General features: G+C 39.4%; 1 protein-coding gene across 4 annotated transcripts in view; it reads left to right on the plus strand.

The window, feature by feature from the left end:
- Positions 1-23,234, plus strand: part of BCKDHB (branched chain keto acid dehydrogenase E1 subunit beta) — a 219,367-nt gene that overhangs the window by 63,902 nt on the left and 132,231 nt on the right. For all 4 annotated transcript variants that reach the window (XM_081095089.1, XM_081095087.1, XM_081095086.1 and 1 more), the window contains exons 7-8: positions 15,797-15,894; positions 18,340-18,450. In XM_081095089.1, the coding sequence (XP_080951215.1) occupies positions 15,797-15,894; positions 18,340-18,450 (209 nt within the window). The remainder of the gene's footprint in view (positions 1-15,796; positions 15,895-18,339; positions 18,451-23,234) is intronic.

Genomic DNA, 23,234 nt, shown 5'->3' on the forward strand with positions numbered 1-23,234 from the left:
GTTTATGGCATTTAAATACAAATAAACTTAAAAATGGCAGCGGGATGCTTAGTAAAGATAGATAAGGAAGACAGTGTCAAAATGTACAAAATAGTTATGATTCAAAAAGAGTGAGTCAGTGAGTCATTATGAGATATATGCATTCTTGTGGAGAAGCTGTTCTTGCATGTCTTGAACTCTTTGGTTATTTAATTGAATGATTGATGACACCTGTGATATTGAAGTAACCATGGTTTTTATCCATGGTTATTCTAGAGAGAAAAAAAAAGTAAGACTAAAAGCCTCTTGCTGCTTTATTTCCAGCATTTAAATTATCCTTTCAGGCAAAAATAGGTCATAATGATGCTGATTCCTTTTTTCTTATTAGCAGATACACTAATTATGTATAAATTGTAGATGACTTTGAAGGTATTTTTGCCCAATAGCAGTATACACAAAAGTGAGGAATTAGTATTTCACATTTAAATTTGTTTTGGTTGGCATCATTAAGCTGATTATTTTTATGCAGGCTGATACATTAATAGTAGGTACACTCATGATGAGAATTGTTTGATCCAGTAATGAGAGGGAATTTAGTTTATGTTATATTTTTTAATTAGTTTTTAAATTGAAATAATACTTTTACAGATTTTAAACAGCCAAGTAATATATCTTGTATCAAATGCATGCTTCTTCCTCATAGGCAAGCCTTTTCAATTCTCTTAGTAAATTATCATATTTGTAAATAATATGCTTAAACTGCTTGTTAACATTTTATCTTTCTATTAGTTATTTTGTCTCACCTTTTCCCCAGCAGCTGCTGTCCTTGCCTCAACATATGCAGATTTTCTCTAATATCTTCCTAGAGTTACAGTGTAAATTTTTCAGACCATTATTTAGTGTTCACATTGCTGTTACATAACAGTATGATTCACAACAAAATAAATAAATAAAGCATTTTTTCATCTCCCCTTTGGTATGCAATTGTTTTCTCTGAATACAATGCATTTTTCTGTTTTTATTTGCTTAATTTCACATGGTTCCTAATTTCCTTAAGATGATCTATTTTCATTATGTTTGGACACATCAAGTAGCCAGTCAGCTCTTTTCCTCATCTTCATCCCTATGCCCTCAGTTTAATAACATGATTAAGAACATGGGTTCTGGATCCTGATTGCTTGAATTTGAAAGACTGCTCTATTAGTTACTAGCTAGGTGACTTTGGCAAGCAGCTTAACCTTTCTGTGCTTTAGTTTTCACACCTGTACCACCAGGACAATGACAATACTTATCTCATCAAATTGATTTAAAGATGAAATGGATGAATGAGTAGATTTAAAGGCACTGAGTATCCAACCTGACACAGAGAAATTTCTTAATGCCTTTGGTGCTTGAGGTGACTGTTCTTTCCAGGGATAAGTTAGTTCTATCATTAATCTTTGATAGGTAATTAAAACAAATCTTGTCACACACCAGTTCTTTTATCTATATACCAGAGGCCCGGTGCATGAAATTCATGTACTCATGGGGGGGTCCCCCAGCCTGGCCTGTGCCCTCTCACAGTGCGGGAGCCCTGCGATGGATTGCCCCAAAGAGGTAGGCTGGAGCTGGGGGTCCTACCTCTGCGCCGCACGGAGCTGCGGGACCCCCAGGCCTCGCCGCGCCAAGCCATGGGCCCTGCCTCTGTGCCTCGCATGCAACGTCAAGTCCCAGCCCACCTGCGCTCGCACGCAGCCCCACCCACCCACTCGCGCCCACTGTGCACACAGCCTCCTGGGGATCCCTCGTGGCGTGAGGGCGTCACAGCTTGAGGGCGTGACAACCACATACACTTTTATTAACACATTAAGTGCCCAGTCAATCACAGGTGACTGACACTATACTTTCTGTCTGGAAGACGAAACAGGCTGGGTGCTTAACTTGTTAATAGGACTAGTGCCCCGGTGCATAGATTTGTGGACATTGAAAGGAAATTAATTATAAGGTAGCCAGCAGAGTGGGACTGGGTGAGACAGGCTGGATATTCCCTGGATCCAACATTCCATGGTCCCTCCCTGGGTCGGCTGCACCTGGGGCAGTGCTGCAGCTCAAAGGGTGTCTGAAGAGTGAGCAGGGTCCCTCTGGCAGGTAGGGTCCCTCAGCCTGGTCTGCAGGGATCCGCCAAAACTGGCTCTCCGACATTCCCCAAGGGGTCCCAGGTTGCAAGAGGGGGTTCTTGGGTGACGCACCCCAGAATTAGGCTCCCTCCTCTTTGGTTCCGGGTTGCATCACCTGAGAACCACCGCTGCCAAGTCACCGCAGCTCAGCAGCTCCTGTGTTGAGCATTTGACCCCTGGTGGTCAGTGCGCATCATCGTAGCTCTGGTTGGACGGTCACTTAACCTTTTATATATATAGATGGAGTGAAAAGGTTTGCTAAATGTGAACTTGGATTCTTCAATATAAAGTAGTTCCATTGCACTATTGAGATAATTTAATATTCTGTGGTACATCTACACAATGGAATACTTCGCTGCTGTAAAAAGGAAGGAACTCCTACCATTTGCAACATCATGGATGGACCTGGAGAGCATTATACTAAAAGAAATAAGTCAATCAGAGAAAGATAAACATATGATCTCACTCATTTGTGGAATATAATGAACAACATAAACTGATGAACAAAAACAGATCCAGAGACAGAGAAGCATCGATCAGACTGTCAAACTTCAGAGGGAAGGCAGGGGAGGGTGGGGGAAGGGGGGGAGATCAACCAAAGGACTTGTATGCATGCATATAAGCCTAACCAATGGACACAGACACCAGGGGTTGAGGGCACAAGTGGGGGTGGATCTGTGGGGGGATAAGGGCACATATGTAATACCTTAATCAATAAAGAAGAAAAACACACAAAAAACACATGGTAGCAAGACAACATGATGATTAAAAACAAAACAAAACTGAAACTCATAGACAGCAGTATGGTGGTTACCAGAGGGAACGGGGTTGAAGGGTAGTAAAGTGTTAATGGGGTCAAATATATGGTGATTTAACTTTGGGTGGTGGGCGCACAATGCAATATACACAGGTCATGTGTCATAGAAATGTACACTTGAAACCTACATAATCTTACTAGCCAATGTCACCCCAATACATTTAATTAAAAGAAATAAAATAAAATAAAATGTTATTTTAAATAAAGAAAAGAAGAAGATATACACCTGAAAATATGATATTTTAATATTGTGGAGTAAACAATGTTATAATTAGAAATTAACAATGCCTTTTGTTTTTTAAACACACTTATTTTTCTTATAAAAGTCATATTCTATCAGCAAGCTATTGATACTAAACAAGCCACCCCTAACATTTACTGGATTAAATCAACAACTTTTTTATATAGCTCACGTGCAGGCCTGCAGTTTAGGCTGAGCTCAGCTGGCCAGCTCAGATTTCATCTAGGCTCCTCATAGATCAGTTGTCAATTGCAGGTTATGTGGGTTGGATTTGTTGGTCTCAGCTGCGCTGTCTCAAATATCTGGGGCTGTAGCTGGTAAAACTGTAGCCTACTTGTCTCTAATCCTCCAGCAGGCTAGCTTGGTCTTGTTCACATGGTGGAAGCAGAGGTTTCACAGGGGCAAGTAGCAGCATCCAAGGTTCTTGAAGCACAGGCTAGAAACTAGCACGCATCACTTGTTAATAAAGTGTTGGCCAAAGCAAGTCACAGGTCAGTCCAACTTCAAAGGATGGGCAAGTCGCATTGTGAAAGATTGTGGATACAAGGAAGGTTTAAAAGATTATGGCTATTTTTCAGTCTCTTATGTACGCTTGTTGAACTCTTGCAAAGCACAAAAGAGATGACAAAAAGAGCTCATAAATCTATCCCCTAGCTACTGTTGACTTTTTGTTGTATATACTACCAGACTTTTATCTATATTTTTAAACATGTTATTACTGTCAATTTGTTTCCATTTATTTGATTACAGACTTTTTACAGTTTGTTTTTTTCATACTTGTCCTTTCACTTCTATGTTTACATTGTACATGTGTCTTCTGCCTTAACCTTGTTGAGTGGCATTTATTGTAAACCTAAAACAGGCAGGGGATGCAGATTATTATTCTACTTTGTGATGAAAAGGCCTGATCTAGTAGCAAGAAGAATCAGAAGGTTTTCAATTAACTTGAAGTGCAGAATTGCCTTTGAATTTATTCATGTATCTTCTGTGATTGACCTGATAGACTGAAATATTTGTGGAATATGACACAGTAGAATTTTTGTGTGCTTCTGGCATATTCCTTATATTATTCACATGCACTTTCAGACTAATTAGGGGCATTAGTCTGATGTCTATTTTTGATCGTTGTCTTAATTTAACTGGATGCATTCTCAATGACTAAGTTTATACTACATGGAAAAGAGTGTTTTATTTTTTGTTTTAATAAAATTTAATGTCATGAATCATATGCACTCTTTGTAAAAGCTTCAAGTATCATAGAACTATAAAATGAAAAGTGAAGTTCCTTTTCTCTATTCTACTCCTGTCCCTAGACCTGTTCCCTGCATTTGCATTGATATAAGTATGTGAATGTATAGAACACATTTACATATAAACTGAGTTATATAAAATCATACTGTAAACACTATTTTGTAACTTTCTTTTCTTACCAATTCATTTTGGACATATTTTAATTCAGTGCACAAAGATTTAGCTAATTTTTAGCTCATACAATTTTGAGGGATGTACCATAATTTATCCTTTCCCCTATTATGGAATTTTGAATTGCATCTAAATTCTGCCTATTCTAAACTATGTTGGAGTAAATATCCATATATATATATATATATATATATATATATATATAGGCATGCGGAAGGAGAAAATTATAGATCACTGTTTCTTACAGTAAAACTATAAACCTATATATTTTAATTCCATCCTTGTTTCTTCCTGTTCTTTGATTAAACCCTGCACAATAAATGATTGATGAAGCCAAACACTGCAAGTCTCTAAATAGCAGTTAGTGAAAAACTGGAAGGATAGGGTATTATTGACGCAGTTACTAGGCAGAGACAAGACCCAATACGTAAGTATTTATAGTCTACAAGCTAAAAAGGAAAGCTGGAAATGTTTGTAACACATGTCACTTGGGAATACTAAGCATAAAAAGCCTTGCATTTTTATTTTCTTGTGTATCAGAATTTTGCCTGTTGTTGAATTTTGCAAACATTTTTTTTCCTGAATTTTGTCATAAAGTTCTTCACTAGTATGTTTAATAGAAGTCCACCTTGAAACAACTAGATCTCAACAATTTAATGCTGCCTTCTGAAAATGTCACAACTATATCTATGCCCATGTACTGGTTGTCATTGAGAACAGCGTTCAACCTATTTGTATAAATATAAATATAAATATAAATATAAATATAAATATAAATACACAGACACACATAGTTTTTAAAGTTTTTTCCCCCCCTATTTTTCATCTTCACTGTAATGATTCTTCATTTCCAAGATCATGGCTATCTCCATTTATTCAGACTTCTTTATGTCCATGAATAACTTGTGTAGGTATTTCCATTAGGTTTGATACATTTGTTGTTAAGGTTATTACTAGATGTTTCATGTTGTTTTTTTTTGTTTTTTTGGTTTTTTTTTTGCTATTTATATAGGATATTTTTTCTTACTGTTTTCTAAATGGTTATCACTGGTTTACAGAAAAGCTTTAAATTTATTTTTTATTTTTTAAAATCTTTATTGTTGAAAGTATTACATATATCCCCGTTTCCCCCCCATTGACCCCCTCCCCAGGCCTTCACCACCCTCTTGTCTGTGTCTATGGGTTATGCATATATGCATACAAGTTCTTTGGTTGATCTCTTCCCACCCACAGCTTTTAATTTTGTATGTTAATAATGCACTTGGATATCTAATGCAATTCTCTAATAATATTTCAGTTAATTATTTTAGATGTTCTTACCCTCTATAGCTAGTGATAGTTATAATTCATTTTTTTCCCAAGAGTTGATGAGACATTTTAATTTTTTCCCTTTGTTAGGAATATCTCATGTTTTCTTAACTTGGATCCTGATCAGTAGTTTTTATCAGGTTAAGGAAATTATCTTTATTTTTAACTTAGTAGAAGGCTCTTTCCTCCCACCTCTCCCAAGATGTTGAATTTTATCAAATTGTTTTTAGGTATCTGGTGAGATGATTATATGATTTTTCTTCTTTGATCTCTTGATGAGGTGAATTTCATTAACATATTTTCTAATATCATAATGAGTAATTCTTTTATACCTGGGGTAAATTCTACTTAATCATGATGTTTAATTCTTTCAGCATTTTGCTGGATTCAATTAGAAGATTTTTAAAAGGATATTTATGTTCATAAATAAAACTGGACTATGGTTACCTCTTTACATGTATATATATTTATATATATACAATTGGTCTATAGTTTATCCTTTCTTCACCATCCTGGTTAGGTATGAGACCCAGAATTATGCTATCTTTTTGCTTGTTTTTTTAATATATATTTTTATTGATTTCAGAGAAGAAGGGAGAGAAAGATAGAAACATCAATGATGAGAGAATCATTGATTGACTGCCTCCCACTGGGGATCGAGCTCAAAACCCGGGAATCAACCATCATAGGTTGATGTTTAATCTCTGAACCACACGGGCCAAGCTATGCTAGTCTTATAGAATGAACTGGGCTAATTTATTTTTTCTATGCTCTAGACCTGTTTGGGTAACTAAGAATTATCGGTTGATAAGTTTTTTGCTCATAAAATTGCCTGATTCTGGTGCCTTTTGGGAAAAATCTTTGACTTTTTAAAAATATTTTTTGGTTGTTGATCTACAATCTATTATTGAGTAAATGTTGGTCACCTATATCTTTGTATAATATCATATCTTTCCTGATTTGCAAATTTAGTCGTATAAAATTTTTTTCCATAGTATCATTTGATTAAATATGTTTACATATATAAAATATTTAGTTGGTGCTTGATACATAATAAATGCTCAGTAAGTGTAAGTAGTGTATTTAACTGTTCCTATTATTTAAAAATCTTTAGTTATTTCTTTTAATAATCACACCATTCAGCATGAATCTTTATTCAGAATGTTAGGCCCTGAGCATAATTCAAAAGAGTGTTCTAATCCAGGAGAGATGGGGGAGTAAGGATTTTATAGAGCTTTAGCAAGAAAGGTCAGACAACATTCAGCCTGCTTCAGGAATAGTTGATTTTCAGAAGGGGAAGAATAGTATCTGTTGGTTGTGCAATTCAGATTTAGCAGGAAAGAGAGGAAGAAAAGTTGCTGGTCTATGGTAGGATGAGAGCCATTGTGGGGTATTTTTAGTCTGTCAGGGACTCTTACAAACATTATTTAAGATTTACAACATAGTCTAGCATATTCAGGTGTGCATTGTGTCATAAGTCAAGCCAGTCTTCTTTTTTGATTACAGGCAGTTCCTAATGTTTTTCCTCAAGATGTGTACAAATTAGATGTCAGAAAGTTAACGATCGATTGACTTATATTTAATAAACAGAGTTCTAGGTCTAGACCTAATATACCTATTTATGCTGTCTACCCTTGTTTCCAGTATTTACCATGAGCTAAGTAGTATCAAAGTTTAACACTTAATTATTCTTATTTATTGAAAGTTAATTTTATCTTCTAATTAGACAGTGATGCCAGTATGATCTAATCTAATAAAAGACAAACATGTAAATTGACTGTACCTTTGCTACGCCTTAAGCCATGCCCACCAGCCAATCAGAGCGACTATATGCAAATTAACCCAACCGAGATGGCAGCCGGCAGCCACGGAGCTGAAGCGAGCAGGAGGCTTGGTTTTTCCAGTGATGGAGGAAGCCAAGCTTCCCAACTGCCTCTGAGCTCCACTCAAAGCAACAAAGTTTCAATTATAGAAGATAAATAAACCCCAGATACCTGCTTTCAGCTGGCCGTGGCCATGGAGCTGGAGCGAGCAGGAGCTGGCTCTGAGCTCCACTGAAGGCAACAAAGTTTCAGTTATAGAAGGTAAATAAATCCCAGAATAAAAAAGAAAAAAGAAAAAAAGAGGCTGGGAGCTTCCATTCACCGGGGGGCTTGGCCAGCCTAAAAACGGCCCTCAACCCCTCACCCAGACTGGCCAGGCACCCCAGTGGGGACCCCCCCCACCCTAAAGGTGGTGTGGCCAGCCTGAAAACAGCCATCAGCCCCTCACCCAGGCTGGCAAAACCTCCATGGGGTGAGGGTCCCCACTGTGGGGGGCTTGACCAGCCTGCAAACAGCCATCAGCAATGCACACAGGCTGGCCAGGCACCCCACTGCGGACCCCCACACTGAAGGGGGTGTGACCAGCTGCAAACAGCCATCAGCCCCTCACCCAGGCTGGCCAGGCACCCTAGCGGGACCCCCACCCTGATCCGGGACACCCTTCAGGGCAAACCAACTGCCCCCACCTGTGCACAAGGCCTCTATCCTATATAATAAAGGGTAATATGCAAACTGATCCTAACAGCAGAAAGACTGGTAATGACTGGTCACTATGACACACACTGACCACCAGGGGGCAGACTCTCGATGCAGGAGCTCCCCCCTGGTGGTCAGTGTGCTCCCACAGCGGGAGCTTTGCTTAGCCCCAAGCCAGGCTGATGGCTGCCAGTACAGCGGTGGTGGTAGGAGCCTCTCCCGCCTCCTCAGCAGCACTAAGGATGTCTGACTGCAGCTTAGGCCTGCTCCCCGCTGGCAAGTGGACATCCCCTGAGGGCTGCCAGAGGATGTCTGACTGCCAGCTTAGGCCCGCCCCCAGGGAGCGGGCCTAAGCCAGCAGGTGGACATCCTCCGAGGGGTCCCAGACTGTGAGAGGGCATAGGCCAGGCTGAGGGAACCCCCATCCGAGTGCACAAATTTTTGTGCACCGGGCCTCTAGTAACTATTATAATGACAGATATAGACAAATATATATAATATTGTTAACAGTATGTTGATACAATTTTTCTAAAATAGACTGTCAATCTTTTTATTAACCCTCACCTGACGATATTTTTCATTGATTTTTAGAGAGAGTGGGAGGGAGGGGCAGAGATAGAGAGTGAAACATCAATGTGAGAAAGACACATCGATTGGTTGCCTCCCGCACTCGCCCATTCTAGGGCCAGGTATTGAGCCTGCACTGAGGTACGTACCCTTGACTGGAATCGAACCCATGATTCTTCTGTCTGCAGGCTGACACTCTATCCAATGAGCCAAACTGTCTAGGCCTAGACTGTCAATCTTTGAATTTTCAGTAATTTGAGGCAAAGAGATGAGGGGAAGATTGTGTACAGCTATATTTGAGGAATAATTTAAAAGTAATTACTAGAAGAAATTTCACTTAGTTTTATTGTTTATATACTTTTTTCATATATTTTTATTGATTTCAGAGAGGAAGGGAGAGGGAGAGAGAATAGAAACGTCAATGATGAGAGAGAATCATTGATCGACTGCTACCTGCACACACCCAATTGGGGATTGAGCCTGCAACCCAGGCATGTGCCTTTGACTAGACTTGGACCTGGGACTCTTGAGTCCACAAGCCAATGCTCTATCCACTGAGCCAAACCAGCTAGGGCTGTTTGTATACTTTTTAACATCAGTGGTAAAAGTAATTTTTGGTATAGAAGTGAGAATTATAAAAAAGTTATGACCATGATTAATAACCTCAAATCTGAAAGGAGATTATTCAGAAAAATAACAGCTAATATAGGTTAAATGATAGTTTTACACAGCAAATGGTAATTGGAGTCAGAATAATTGTTTCTAGAATGAAAACTTTCTTTTAGAGTCTTGATAACTGTACCGTTGAATTATTTTAACTTACGAAGCTGGTCTTCTAAGAATGGAAAGATATCTACATCAATTAACTTAATATGTTCTCATTTTGTCCCTGTGGTGTGGCAGATAGACACATGCTGCTTTCACAGTTTACAGGTGAGATACTGGGGCGCAAAAACAATATAATGCTTTGTCAGAGATCATCAAGTTAATTAGATGCAGAGATACAGAGGCAGAGACAGGACTGGGCTCTCTGCCACTGCACTGTAAATTCTGATGAGTAAGATAGGCTCTCTCAGATATGGCGACTTGGACTGTGCTGTTCATAATCATGCAGCATGAAGTAATGTATATTTTAGAAATATACTCTCTTTAAAAAGAACAGTTATGTTTGATCACCACATTCATGTATAATGCAACATGAATAAAGCCCTACCGAGTTTCACATTCATGAACATTAATGGTAGATTAGTGCCAGGGCAGAAAAATGACCCTATTATCTCTGTAATGGTAAGAAATTTGCCTCACAGGGGAACTTACAGCATTAAGAAGGAATTGTTCTCTTGCAGATGCTTTCTACATGAGTTGTTAATACATGAAATCAGAAGGAATTGGAAAGTTTTTTTTAGGAACATGGGAGTATTGATCTTTACTTGAAACATCATGTAAATCTGTGTTTACATGTGTTTGTAGATGTGTGCACACACACACACACAATTTCACACCACCATGTCTTTGTATATGTCTTTTGTTTCTACATGGAATATCTTTTTTATTTTCTCTTTATCTCTAAGACCCCTATTGCTTGTGCCCTCCTTGGTGGAAAGCCTCCTTGATCCTTTTAACCAGGTTGTTGTTTCCCTCTGTATTCCTAGAGCCGTGTGTCTTTACTATATCTCATGTTCTTGTTTGTTTCCTGATCATCTCTTTCCATCCTGTTTACTCCCAGTTGAGTGTGTGTTTGTCAAGGACAGGGACTGCCTCTTATAATTTCATAGTCTAGCATCTTGCATTATGTCTGCATATATTGGTTATGCAATAACTATTAAATGAATAAATGTATATAATAGTACTTATATTTATACACTCTTCCTTATTTTAAAAATGTGTTTAAGATGTCAAAGCAATACAATAATTTAGAAGAAAAATAGAAGGAAAAAGGAGGAGGATGGTAAATAAAATGGGACTAGGCATGAACTAACTAATGCCATGAATATATAAGTATATAACTAATATGAATATAAGTACATTTGCAGTTACAGAGGGAGCATATATATGGAACTTACAAAATACATGGAAAGCTATCTTGTCTGATAGTTGAGCAAAATATTGCATCTCTTTTATTTTGGCCTTGGAAAGAATTTTTATTAGAGAGAGAGACAGAGACATCATTTTGTTGTCCCACTTAGTTATGCATTCTTTGGTTGATTCTTTGTGTGTAGCCTGACTGGGGATAGAACCTACAACTGGCATATTGGGATGAGGCTCTAATCAGCCGAGCTACCTGGCCATTGCTCAATTTCTTATTTTCTAGGTTACATTTTTTGTCAACATATACTTGATGCTGAAGGATTTCTCTGTGGACCACTCGTTAGTTCATGGATCAAAATATAATCAGTATGTGGTAAAAAGGAGAGGTCTCTGTACCACTGCTGTGAAGACAGGAATCTGTAATATGATTGTATAGGGTGCTCCTCACTTCCTGAAGTTTTATGCTCTAACTCCTTTTACCTGCTCTCTTTCAAAAAGCACATTGCCATAGGATAGGAATGCAAGAAGGTTGATTTGAAATAATAACTTTCTTTTAGAATAAACATCTTTTAAATTAATGTAACTAAAAAGTACCTTTGAATTATAGCTTGCTCTCTAGGTTGCCTGTTTGTGAAGTTTTAAATAAATGAACACATTAAAATTCTTTCCTCTCAGGATTAAATTTATGCAAAATTTAAGAGATTTTTGGGTTGTTTTTTTATAGAAGATTCTTCTTGAATCTAATTCTCTGCATGATATTTTCTTGATGGAGGATTAAACTTTGCTTGCCATTTTGGTCCTTAATTAATTGATAAAGTAATGAGGTCTTACTATTTTGGGTAATTTGATACTTTGGAACAGTCTATCATTGGAACTTTCCAAAGGAGGTGCGCACAACTTTTTCGGTGTGCCAGCCTTTAGAGTTGTGTGTTTCAGGGATTTGCTAATCACCAGCTGGCGACTGATATATAAGGCAGGAAAGACAGGAACTCCTGAATGGTGGCCACTGACTTACCAGTAAGACAGAGTGTGTCCTGGCTTCAAGCCTTGTCTATTGGCTTGCAGATCTTGCTGCTGGGAAAGACTTGATGTTGTCAAAGAGCCTATATGCTACCTTTGGCATCTTTGCCAGATGTCATCGTGTTGTTCTTAACCCTCACTTTGATTTAGCCACTGAGAACTGCCATGTAGAATATACTACAGTTGAATATATCTGTCTTCCTGTTTGTCTCTTCTTTTGTCTATTCATCCAGTCATCCACGCATTCATTATCCAGCCATCCATATAGCCATCTGTCTATCCATCCACCTGATATGGTATTTAAGCTGTCAATGTATGGGCTGGAAGTATGGGCTGGAATTAACCTCTGAAAGCATTGCTTAGAATTGAGGTTGGCAAACCTTTCCTGTAAAGGGATAGACAGTAATATATTAGGCTTGCAGGCCATGCCATCTCTTGCAACTGCTCAGCTCTGCTGTTGTAGGCAAACAGCCATAGACAATATGTAAATAAATGTGTATGGCTGTGTTTTATTGGAAAACATTGTTTACAAAAAAATACATGTTATGGGATGCCCACCCCTGGTGTAGAGAGTGGAAGTATCTGACTCAGCATAATTTGTGTGCTATACAAAAAGTTTAAAATATGCCTTTAATGCTTATACTTTTCTAACATAGCTTATCTCATAGGATGGTTAGCTTGTCATCTATTTTGAGGTTTACCTACAAAAGTAGTTTTATAGGTTTTACCATTTTGTTATTTTATTTAAACACTAGAGGCCCAGTGCACGGATTCGTGCACCAGCGGGGTCCCTCCGCATGGCCTGTGGGGATAGGGCCCAAACCAGCAGTCCAATGCCACCTACCGCTCCTGCTCATCCTGGCCCCACTGCGCCTGCCGCTGCCACTTGGTAGGCTTGCTGCTGCTCTGCTACAGTCTCTGCGTGCCTGTCCTGGGTGATACTTGTTTGCCCTTGACCGACAAGTGGCCGCAGGCTTGCGTCCAGTCAGTCCCAATGCCAGTCCTGATCTAGATAGGGGAGGGGTGTTCAGGGGGAGTGTTCATGGGAGAGGCTTGCACCACCACAGTGGTGCTCGCCTGCCATGAGCCCGGCATCTGGCACCCATCGGTCAGCTGAGCGGCACTCTCGCTGTGGGAGCTCCCTGACCACCAGTTGGCCAGTCGAACGTTCACTTAGGCTTTTATATATGTAGACTAGGGGCCTAGTGCATGAATTCATGCACCTTGAAAGGAACTGTGGGCAATGAGGTTGCGGTGGGCACAGGGGCAGGTCTTGGTCCATCCTTCGTGCCTCTGCCTGACCCTTCCTGTCGCGGCCCCTGATCCCCTATCTGCCAGCAGCTCTACTCCCACCGCCACTGCCACCACTCCCACATGCTAATGGTGCTGGCCCTGCTCACACCCGCTGACAGTGTGGAGTGATTAGGGCCAGTGCCAGCAGCAGGTGCGAGTGGGGCTGGTGCTGTCAGTGGGTGCGAGCGGTGGCTGCTGCCCTGATCACCCCTCTGGAGCGGGGGGAGGTGGAGAAGCCCTCAGGGGCGATTGGGGCTGACAGCTACCGCACACACCCGCTGATGGTGCCTAGTGATTGGGGCCGGTGCCAGGTGCCAGCAGCGGGTGCGAGTGGCAGCTCTGCGCTGGCTGTGGGTGCAAGCGGGGCCGGCACCAGCAGCAGGTGTGAATGCTGGGTGGGACCACGATGCGCGGGAGCAAAGAATTTTCAGTAACCATCAGAGGCTCGTCCCGATGACAGCGACTGTTGCCCTGCCTTGGTCTGGTGTCCCTGCTCACCTGCTCCACCTTCCCGCCGCAGCCAACACCTGCCATGTTCCGCACTCTGCCACCTGCTGCCAATACTTAACATGTTCTGCGTGCCCCCTGGTGGTCAGTGCACATCATAGCAACCTGTTGTCTGGTTGTTCGGTTGTCCCCCTTTTTGGTCTATTTGCATATTAGCCTTTTATTATATAGGATATTGGTGATTGAAAAAATATGGTCTCTCTCTAGCATTGGTTATAGAAATGTCATTGGATTGAAAATATACAAAAATACAAGGAATAAAATTTTCTGCCACATCACTGATAACAGCACCATTGAATTGGATAGGTTTTACTTATAAATATGATTTTTAAAAAAACCTTTATTTTTGACCTGAAAACATGGTCAAGTTATATTGCTAAGTGGGGAAAAAAGAGAGATTATAGAAGGGTTCTTAATGTGTAGAAGAGTTCTTAACAGCATGTATGATGTGATTCTGTGAAAAGAAAAACATTACATATGTCTTTATATGTGCCTGAGAACCTGGCTTAGAGGCTGTATATGTATCTAGAAGCAATGCCCCCGATTCCACTGCATAATTGGCTTTGCAAATATTCCCCAGCAATTGTCAGTGGGCATGGAACTGCAGTCTGAATCATGAATACCTCTGAGCCTGGATAACAGGTCTGCCTCCACTGTTCTGGAATAGACTCTGGACACTTGCTGTTCCTGTGTGTTATCAGTTTCCAATTCAGAGTTTGGCATGGGTGCATTTGATTGGCAGAGCCCGTTTTGTGCCCTAGCCACAAGAGAAGCTGAGAAACTGAATACATGGACTTCACTTTTGTCGTGGAGAAAGGGTCCTACCTCATAAGATGGGGCATTTCCCAAATTGTAGCAATAGGATTAAGAAACCTGAATGCCACAGAGAAAAAGCTGTCCACTGCAGACATCCAGGAAATCGTTGGCATTGATTACCTTTACCCAATGGATTTGGAAGGGCTAACTGGGTTGCAGAGAGAACTTTTTACTTCATTCTGTAGTGCTCCTTGAATAAAAAAAAAAATTATGTAGCAATGATAATATAACCATGGGGAAAAATGAACAAAAGAGAGCTTTTTCCACCCCTCCCTCCCCCCAGCAAGTTCCACGGTAATGCTCTCACATAGGAATTCAGGAAGGCCTCCAAATATAATTGGGTAATTCTGTTAACTTATTACTTAATTTAATTTTAAGAAATTTGCCTTATGATTTCCTCACGAATTCAGTCAACTCTCTATTGCTTGTTCTTGGTTGGGCAGAGAAATCATTAAATGCTTTTCTCTGTGATGCCAGTGGCTATTCATTTTGGCCTGGTGGAGCTGATTCAGTTTCTCTCTTTGAGTACCACAGGATTCAGTCTTGAAAATTAAGGTGTTGTCAGGTTGACAAAGTGTTCATAATTGCAAAATGTAAAAATAAAATATTGGGCCCTGCTATGTGGTTTTATCCCTTCCCCCAAACTTTTATAAATTTGCTCCTTGATAGAAAACGTGTCTGGGAACTTAATTGAGTCCAATAAAGTTTTAGCAGATATATTAAAAAAAAATTAGCTTTATTGTTCAGAACAGTTTTAGATTTATAAAAAAAAGTATGAAGGTAGTACACCCAGTTTTCCATGATACTAACATCTTACATTAGTATGTTACAGTTTGATACATTATTATTGTGTAAAGCCTACACTTTATTGTCTTAGTTTTTACCTAATGTGCTTTTTCTGTTCTAGGATAGCTGATATATTTCATACATTTATATTGTATTTTTCATCTGTATAGTCATATCATGAAGCTGTATGGTAAATGCCATTCCTGTTATAAGTAACCTGACATTTATGGAAAAATAAATAAAGCTTTGCCACAATGAGTTTCTTATATTCTTTTATGTACAAATGTCACACAAGAGAAACTAATTAACCTTTCATTTTCCCCCATTTCATATTCAGTGGAACAGGTTCCTGTGGAACCATACAACATCCCCCTGTCCCAGGCCGAGGTCATACAGGAAGGGAGTGATGTTACTCTAGTTGCCTGGGGCACTCAGGTGAGTAATATTTATACCAACTGGTAAGGTTCATGTGCTTGGAAGCGCTTACTTTTAATCCTGATACTAAGAAGAATTAAAAACAATGCTTTCCTTTTGTCAAATTTGACTTTTTGCTGGTACTGATTTTTGATGGAAGGTCAGATGCTTATTCAGTCATTAAAATATGTATGCATACTAGAAGCCTGGTGCATGAATTCATACACCAGTGGGGTCCCTTGACCTGGTCTGTGGGATTGGGCCGAAACCGGCTCTCTGACATATCCCGAGGGGTCCTGGATTGCAAGAGGGTTCAGGCCAGGCAGAGGGACTCCACCGGAGCACGATCATGGCCAGGAAGAGACAGGGGAAGTTGGCCAGCTGGAGAAGGACCACGGGAGGGCTCCAGGTGTGTCCACCCCATCTGGCTCAGTCCTGATCAGCCAGATCCCAGCAGCAAGCTAACCTACCGGTTGGAACGTCTGCCCCCTGGTGGTCAGTGCACATCATAGTGACTGGTTGACCAGTTGACTGTCTGCCCCCTGGTGGTCAGTGCACGTCATAGTGGTTGAGCGGCCTTAGCATTCATTAGCATATTACACTTTGATTGGTTGAATGGACGACCGGACACTTAGCATATTAGGCTTTTATTATATAGGATTGTGAAGCCATTAAAAATAGGTTGTATTTATAAAAATGTATTAATTAAAACCCTTGTTTCTTTTGAAGTACATTTTACCTATTCACTACTTGTTGTTTCACTTTACTATTTTCTTTTTCATCTCATCTGCTGCCATCTATCACAGCTACTTTGCTGACCATGTGGACCATTGACTGGTCCAGCCTCAGAATTCCATATTGTTCTCTTTTCCAGTAAACATCACCATAATCTGTACCCACTTTCCCCAGTGCTTGTTGTCTCATTGCTCTATCTCCAAGCATTTAAGCTCAGAACTCTTTCTCTGGTCATAGACATCTCTCTTGTACACTTCTTAATCACCGTTTATAGGAGCGCTCTTTTTTTCTGTGTAAAGGAAATATTTGTTTGTTTTAGACTGTAATATGGTAGTATAAAGAAGATAATGCAACTCATTTGTAGTATCACAACCTCCTCCTTTCTTCTTCATTTGATTTTTGGCTTGGATAGCTACAGTCCTCATGATTTCTTGCCTCCAGTGGGAACCCTTTTTATCCACATCCCTGTCACTCTCAACATGTGTCCTTCTCTCTCTATCTCTCTTTTTTAAAAATATACATTTTTTATTGATTTCAGAGAGAAGGGAAAGAGAGAGAAGGATAGAAACATCAATGATGACAGAGAATCATTGATTGGCTGCCTACTGCATGCCCTCTTCTGGGGATCGAGCCTCCAACCTGGGCATGTGCCCTGACCTGAAATCAAACCATGATCTCCTGGTTCACGGTTTGATGCTCAACCACTGAGCCACACCTGCCAGGCCTTGCCTCCCTTTTAAATAGGGAAATTAGGATGTATTAGATAGTAACTTCCCTTACTTGTTTTCCCTTTACACCTATCACTTCTTTCAGTGCTTTCCTGTTTTCTTTGTCTTCAAAGGGGGGGGTATCTGTCATAGCTACTTCTCCAAAACTGTTTCAGATTATATTCCTTTTTTTTTTTTTTTAGTCCTGTGATAGATCAATTGGTCCCTCTTTCTCCTCATCTTCAGTTTCTTCTTTCCATGTCCATTTTATTAAAAAGGTGTATATCTCTTCATTATCTAAAAAATACATTTTTTTCATCCTATTTTTCTTTTCAGTACTAGTATAGCTTCCTTTTTTCTTTACCAATCTTGAACAATTTCTCCCCAAGTATTTTATTTGTTAACTTCCTTATGATTTTTCACCTTATGAATTCTGTTCCCACTAAATCACTAAAACTATTTCTGCTAACATTACTAAACTTTTAATTGTTAAATCTAACTCTATCCCATATTTCTATGGTATATGGCACTTGCTACTCTCTTATTTAGCTTCTGGAATACACAGTCTCCTTATTTTCTTCTGTTTCTTTCTTTGTTTGTTTTGTTTTGTTGTTGTTTTTGTTTTGTTTTTGAGCTCCTTTCATCTGTTTTCCCTTTACTTGTTGATCATCTGCAGGGTTCCATGATTCTGCTTTTGACTCTTCCCTTTAAATGCTTTCCCTAGAAACTCCACTTACTCCTGTGACTTGTCCTCTGTGGCTGATGTCTTTGGAACTGGTATCTCCAGTAATGACTTCTCTCACTTTCTCTAGGAACCTCTTTCCACCTGTTTTCTAGACATTTGTACTTCATTATTTTGGTGGAATATTGAGTTCAACATGTCTAGAACAAATTTATTAATTCTCCGTGAAGATCAATTCCTCCGACTTTAAGTAGTACTTCTATTAATGATGTCAGAACTCAACTAATGTTTTAGGCCTGAATTTCTGAATTCATTCTCTACATATTTTTCTCCTTATTTCAGGTTCATGTGATCCGGGAGGTGGCTTCCATGGCTCAAGAAAAGCTTGGAGTGTCTTGTGAAGTCATTGATCTGAGGACTATACTACCTTGGGATGTGGATACAGTTTGCAAGGTGAGACTATAGAATGTCATTTCCTTAAAATCTTGGGCAAAATTTGTTGAATATTTGCAAAGAATTGTTTTGAGATTTTGAGCATTGTAGCATTTTGGACTGATTTTAAATTTAAAAAATTTATACCATGAAAGAAATGTATGCTATATAATAAGCCAAACACTCAAGAAAACAAATCACTTAGTTGTTTTTCTTCCCATAGTTCTCTATGTTGATTTGAAAATACTGTATAACTGTGTCCTTCATAAGGCCAGCTTGGGTTGAATTGTGTGAGTAATGGAGTCGTGTAAATAAACACAGGAAGGTCATCTGAGTTGTTAACTTCTGGTTAGTTATAATTTAATAAGCTAGGTTTAATATAGTCAGAAATAGTTTGGCTAAATTGTCTTTTGTCTCTTCTCTAAAAGAAATGGAGATGGATTATGTAAAAAAACTAACTCTTTATATAACCTTAATACTATGGATCACAGTTTGAATGTTATGTTGTGGTATTCTGGCTGCTCTAATCTATAGTTTTCTATCATCTAAGCTTCCTCTTAAACTTTGGCCTGATTAGATTGATCTTGTTGCTTATTATTCATACGATTCACATAGTCCATTCTCAAGGGTACAGCTTAGTTCTCATTTACTGGGCTGTAACCAATATCATCTACTCCTTTATTGGTACATAAGTAAGGTTAAGCTCTTTTTTGTGATGGTTTTATCTACTAAAGCTTGGGTAACATTGCATGTGTTCTTCTTTTCTTGATTTATTGCTATAGCAAATAAGTCCTATGACCTTGGGGTATTTTACATTTACTATTTTAAAGAACTTTGGCATTATCATAGCTTTACAGGCTGTTTCATAGGTTAGTTACATGAAAATAATATGCAGTTACTCATGCTATAAAAGTATAGCATAGAGTGGATTTATTAATTTATTCATTCATTTATTTATTGTTAATCCTCACATGAGGATATTTTTCCATTGATGTTTAGAGAGAATGGAAGGAAGGGGGAGAGACAGAGAGAGGGAAACATAGTTGTGAAAGAGACACATTGATTGGTTGCTCTCCCTCACGGGCCAGAGATCGAGCCTGCAACAAAGGTACATGCCCTTGCCTAGAATTGAACCCAGGACCCTTCAGTCCGTGAGTGGACACTCTATCCACTGAGCCAAACCAGTTAGGGTGTATAGAGTGTTTTTAGGTGAAGATTGTGATGCGTGTATAAGAACTTTATATAGAAAAGTCACAAAATATTACTTAGTGAGGATAGAGAAGATCCAAACTAACTGAACCACATACCATGTTAATGATTGTAAAGCCAAGAATAGCCAAGGCAATTTTGAAGAATAAAGCCAGAGGATGTGATTATTAGGTGCCAAAATGTTTTATAAGGCTATAGTAATCATAATTTGTATTAGTGTAAAGACAGACAAATAGACCAATGGAACAGAATAAAGAGTCCATAAACAGACTGTTGTGTCATCTGATTCAGGAAAAAGGTGAAATTGCATTCAGAGTGGAAAAGGTGGCCTTTTTAATAAATGATGCTGGTTTAGTTATGTACCATGGAAAGTATCACACAAATGTCAATTCCAGATGGAATTCCAGTTCTGTCAAAGAAAAAAAATGATGAAGCTCTTGGGAAAAAGCATAGGTGAATAGCTCTATGGTCTTGTGCAGGCAAAGATTTCTTTTTTAAAAAAAATATATATTTGTATTGATTTCAGAGAGGAAGGGAGAGGGAGAGAGAGATAGAAACATCAATGATGACAGAGAATCATTGACTGGCTGCCTCCTGCACTTCCCCTACTGGGGATTGAGCCCGCAACCTGGGTGTGTGCCCTTGACCCTTCAGTCTGCAGTCCGATGCTCCATCTACAGAGCCAAACCAGCTAGGACAAAGATCTTATATAATAAAAGGCTAATATGCAAATTTATCGACCAGCGGAATGACTGGTCGCTATGACACGCACTGACCACCAGGGGGCAAACACTCAATGCAGGAGCTGCCTCTTGGTGGTCAGTGCACTCCCACAAGGGGAGTGCCCCTCAGTCAGAAGCCAGGCTCTCGGCTGGCGAGCACAGCAGCGCTGGCGGGAGCCTCTCCTGCCTCAGTGGCAACGCTAAGGACCCCTTCGGGGATGTCTGCCTGTGGGGAGCAGGCCTAAGCCAGCAGGTGGACATTCCCTGAGGGGTCCTCGATTACGAGAGGGCACTGGCCAGGCTGAGGGACTCCCTGCCCACCTGTGCACAAATGTCGTGCACCGGGCCTCTAGTTTCTTAAATAAAACAAAACAAAAGAAAAAGTCAGGAACACTGACATTTTTAAAAGGATGATAAAATTTGACTTCATTAAAATTTTAAACGTGTATTCTTCAAGAAGCCCCAGTAAGAGAGTTAAATAGATAACCTACAGATTTGGGGAAACTCATCAAAATTTATACTTAGAAATATAAAATACTCTTACAATTAAAGATAAAAAGGACATCCCAATAGAATTATGAATAGAAGTCTTGAAAAGGCACTTCACAAAGGAAGATAATGAAATGGCTAATAAAAATATGAAAAAAATGTTCAGTTTTTTTAGTCATCAGGACATACAAATTAAAACCACAGTGTGATATCACTAAAGACATCATTCTGGCTAGAATGAAAAATACACAAATACCAAGTACTGCTGAGGATGTGGATCAACACATCTCTCATGTGCTACTGTTGGAAATATAAATTGGTACAACCATTTAAAAAATTGTTTGGCATTATCTACCTGAATCCTATACTCCCAGTAATTCCACTCCTGTGTATATATACCAACAGAAATGTACAAAAGATAAGTTCAATAATGTTTCTAGAAGCACTATTTCTAATAGCCTCACACTGTAACCTACTTGAATGCTCATCAGCCAGAGAATTGGAAAAATAAGTAAATAGAATATTGTTTGGCAAGGGGAATGAACCAAAAATTTAATGGAACAATGTGTTTTCATCTCACAAATACAATTTGACTTTTTTTTTAAAATATATTTTATTGATTTTTTTACAGAGAGGAAGGGAGAGAGATAGAAAGTTAGAAACATCGATGAGAGAGAAACATTGATCAGCTGCCTCCTGCATACCCCCTACTGGGGATGTGCCCGCAACCAAGGCATATGCCCCCGACCGGAATCGAACCTGGGACCCTTGAGTCCGTAGGCCGACGCTCTATCCACTGAGCCAAACCGGTCAGGGCCACAATTTGACTTTAAAAAGCCAGATTCAAATGAGTACATAGTGTATGATTCAAGTACAAAATTAGATAAGACTAATCTGTTGTGTTAGGTGTCAAGTTAGTGGTTAATATGGTGCTTAAAAGTTGGAAGAGGGTGTAAGGGAGGGGTATGGGATGCTGATAAGTTCTTATTCTAAGTGCTGATTACATAGGTTCTATTGTTGAAAATTGAGCAGAACACTCATTTTGTGCTCTTTTTTGTATATTGTTACGCTTTTAACAGAAAGAAAGAACCATGTTTCCATGCTCCTGTTGATTACTTAATTAATTTTCTTAGATTCCTATTCTCATGGGCCTAGGTTCTAGGAGAGCCTTGCTTGCACTCTGACCTGGAAGCGTTTCTTTTCTTATTCAACTCTGTCCATGCCCCTTGTTCCATTTTTCATAACCCAGCTCAGCTGTCCCACTGATGCAAAATAGGAGCTCATAAGTGGGGCTGCCTTTCCAGAGTCTTTCTGGGAGTAAGAACAGTGGTTAAGAGGGGCTTGACTGGGCTTTCCTGCTGAGACACAGACCACAATAAAAAATGAGTTAAAAAGTGAACTATAATGTTAAAGTGACAAGGCAGAGTTAGGTCTTGAGGTGCTGCCTAGCTTGAAATACATATTTTTAAATGAGTAGAAATCCAAAGAAGCTATCTATGGAAAATAAGAACTTGATTTTGGCAGTAGGATGATAGGCTGTGAAAGAAATTCAGGATTTCAAGAATCATGCAACTTAGAATCAACTACATACAACGCTGCAAAAAAAAAAACCAAAACAAAAACCAAAACATTTTACTAGATGATCTTCACAAGTTTATAGAGAAAATTGATACAGTTTTGACGTGCTTACACTTTAATTGAAGATTAAATTAGGCTAATTACTGAAATAAATAAGAGTTTGCCTTTCCACCTTGGAGTCCTTGTTTTCTTTCTTTCTCTCAGGCTCTGCCTTCCCACATTCAATTCCAAAACAGATTGTCAGGCATTGCATACACCGTATGTCCAGAATCAGGCCTCTTCCACTGCTATTACCTCTGATCCTGGTCCAAATCACTTGCCTTTCTCACCTGGGTTGCAGCCAGAGCCTCCTATCTACTGTCTGCACTTCTAACCTTTCAGTGCCAGAGGCAGAGTTGATGCTTTCAAAAGTGGATCAACATCAGATCTCTTCTAGTCTTGAAAGGCCTCAATGGTTTCTCATTAAACCCAGTGGGAAAGTCAAATTCCTACAGGGGTTCACCTGACCTCACCATATTTCACAGCCCACCATCCACCCTTCAGCAAGTGCTCTTGGTTGACTCTGTTAGGTCACTGCTCAAATACCATTTTGCCATTGAGGCATTCCCTGATCAGTTTATTTATATGGAATCCCATCCCTCTTACTGGGACCCACTTTTGCTTCTTTCTTTTTCTCTAGAGAGATGAACACCATCTATCATAGTATGTTATTATTTATATTGTTGATCTTTCTTCCCCTATTACAGTGATGGCGAACCTATGACACGTGTGTCAGAGGTGACACACGAACTCATTTTTTTGGTTGAT

The sequence above is a fragment of the Myotis nattereri genome (genome assembly GCF_964212035.1).
Source record: "Myotis nattereri genome assembly, chromosome: 6".
Taxonomy (NCBI): Eukaryota; Metazoa; Chordata; class Mammalia; order Chiroptera; family Vespertilionidae; genus Myotis; species Myotis nattereri.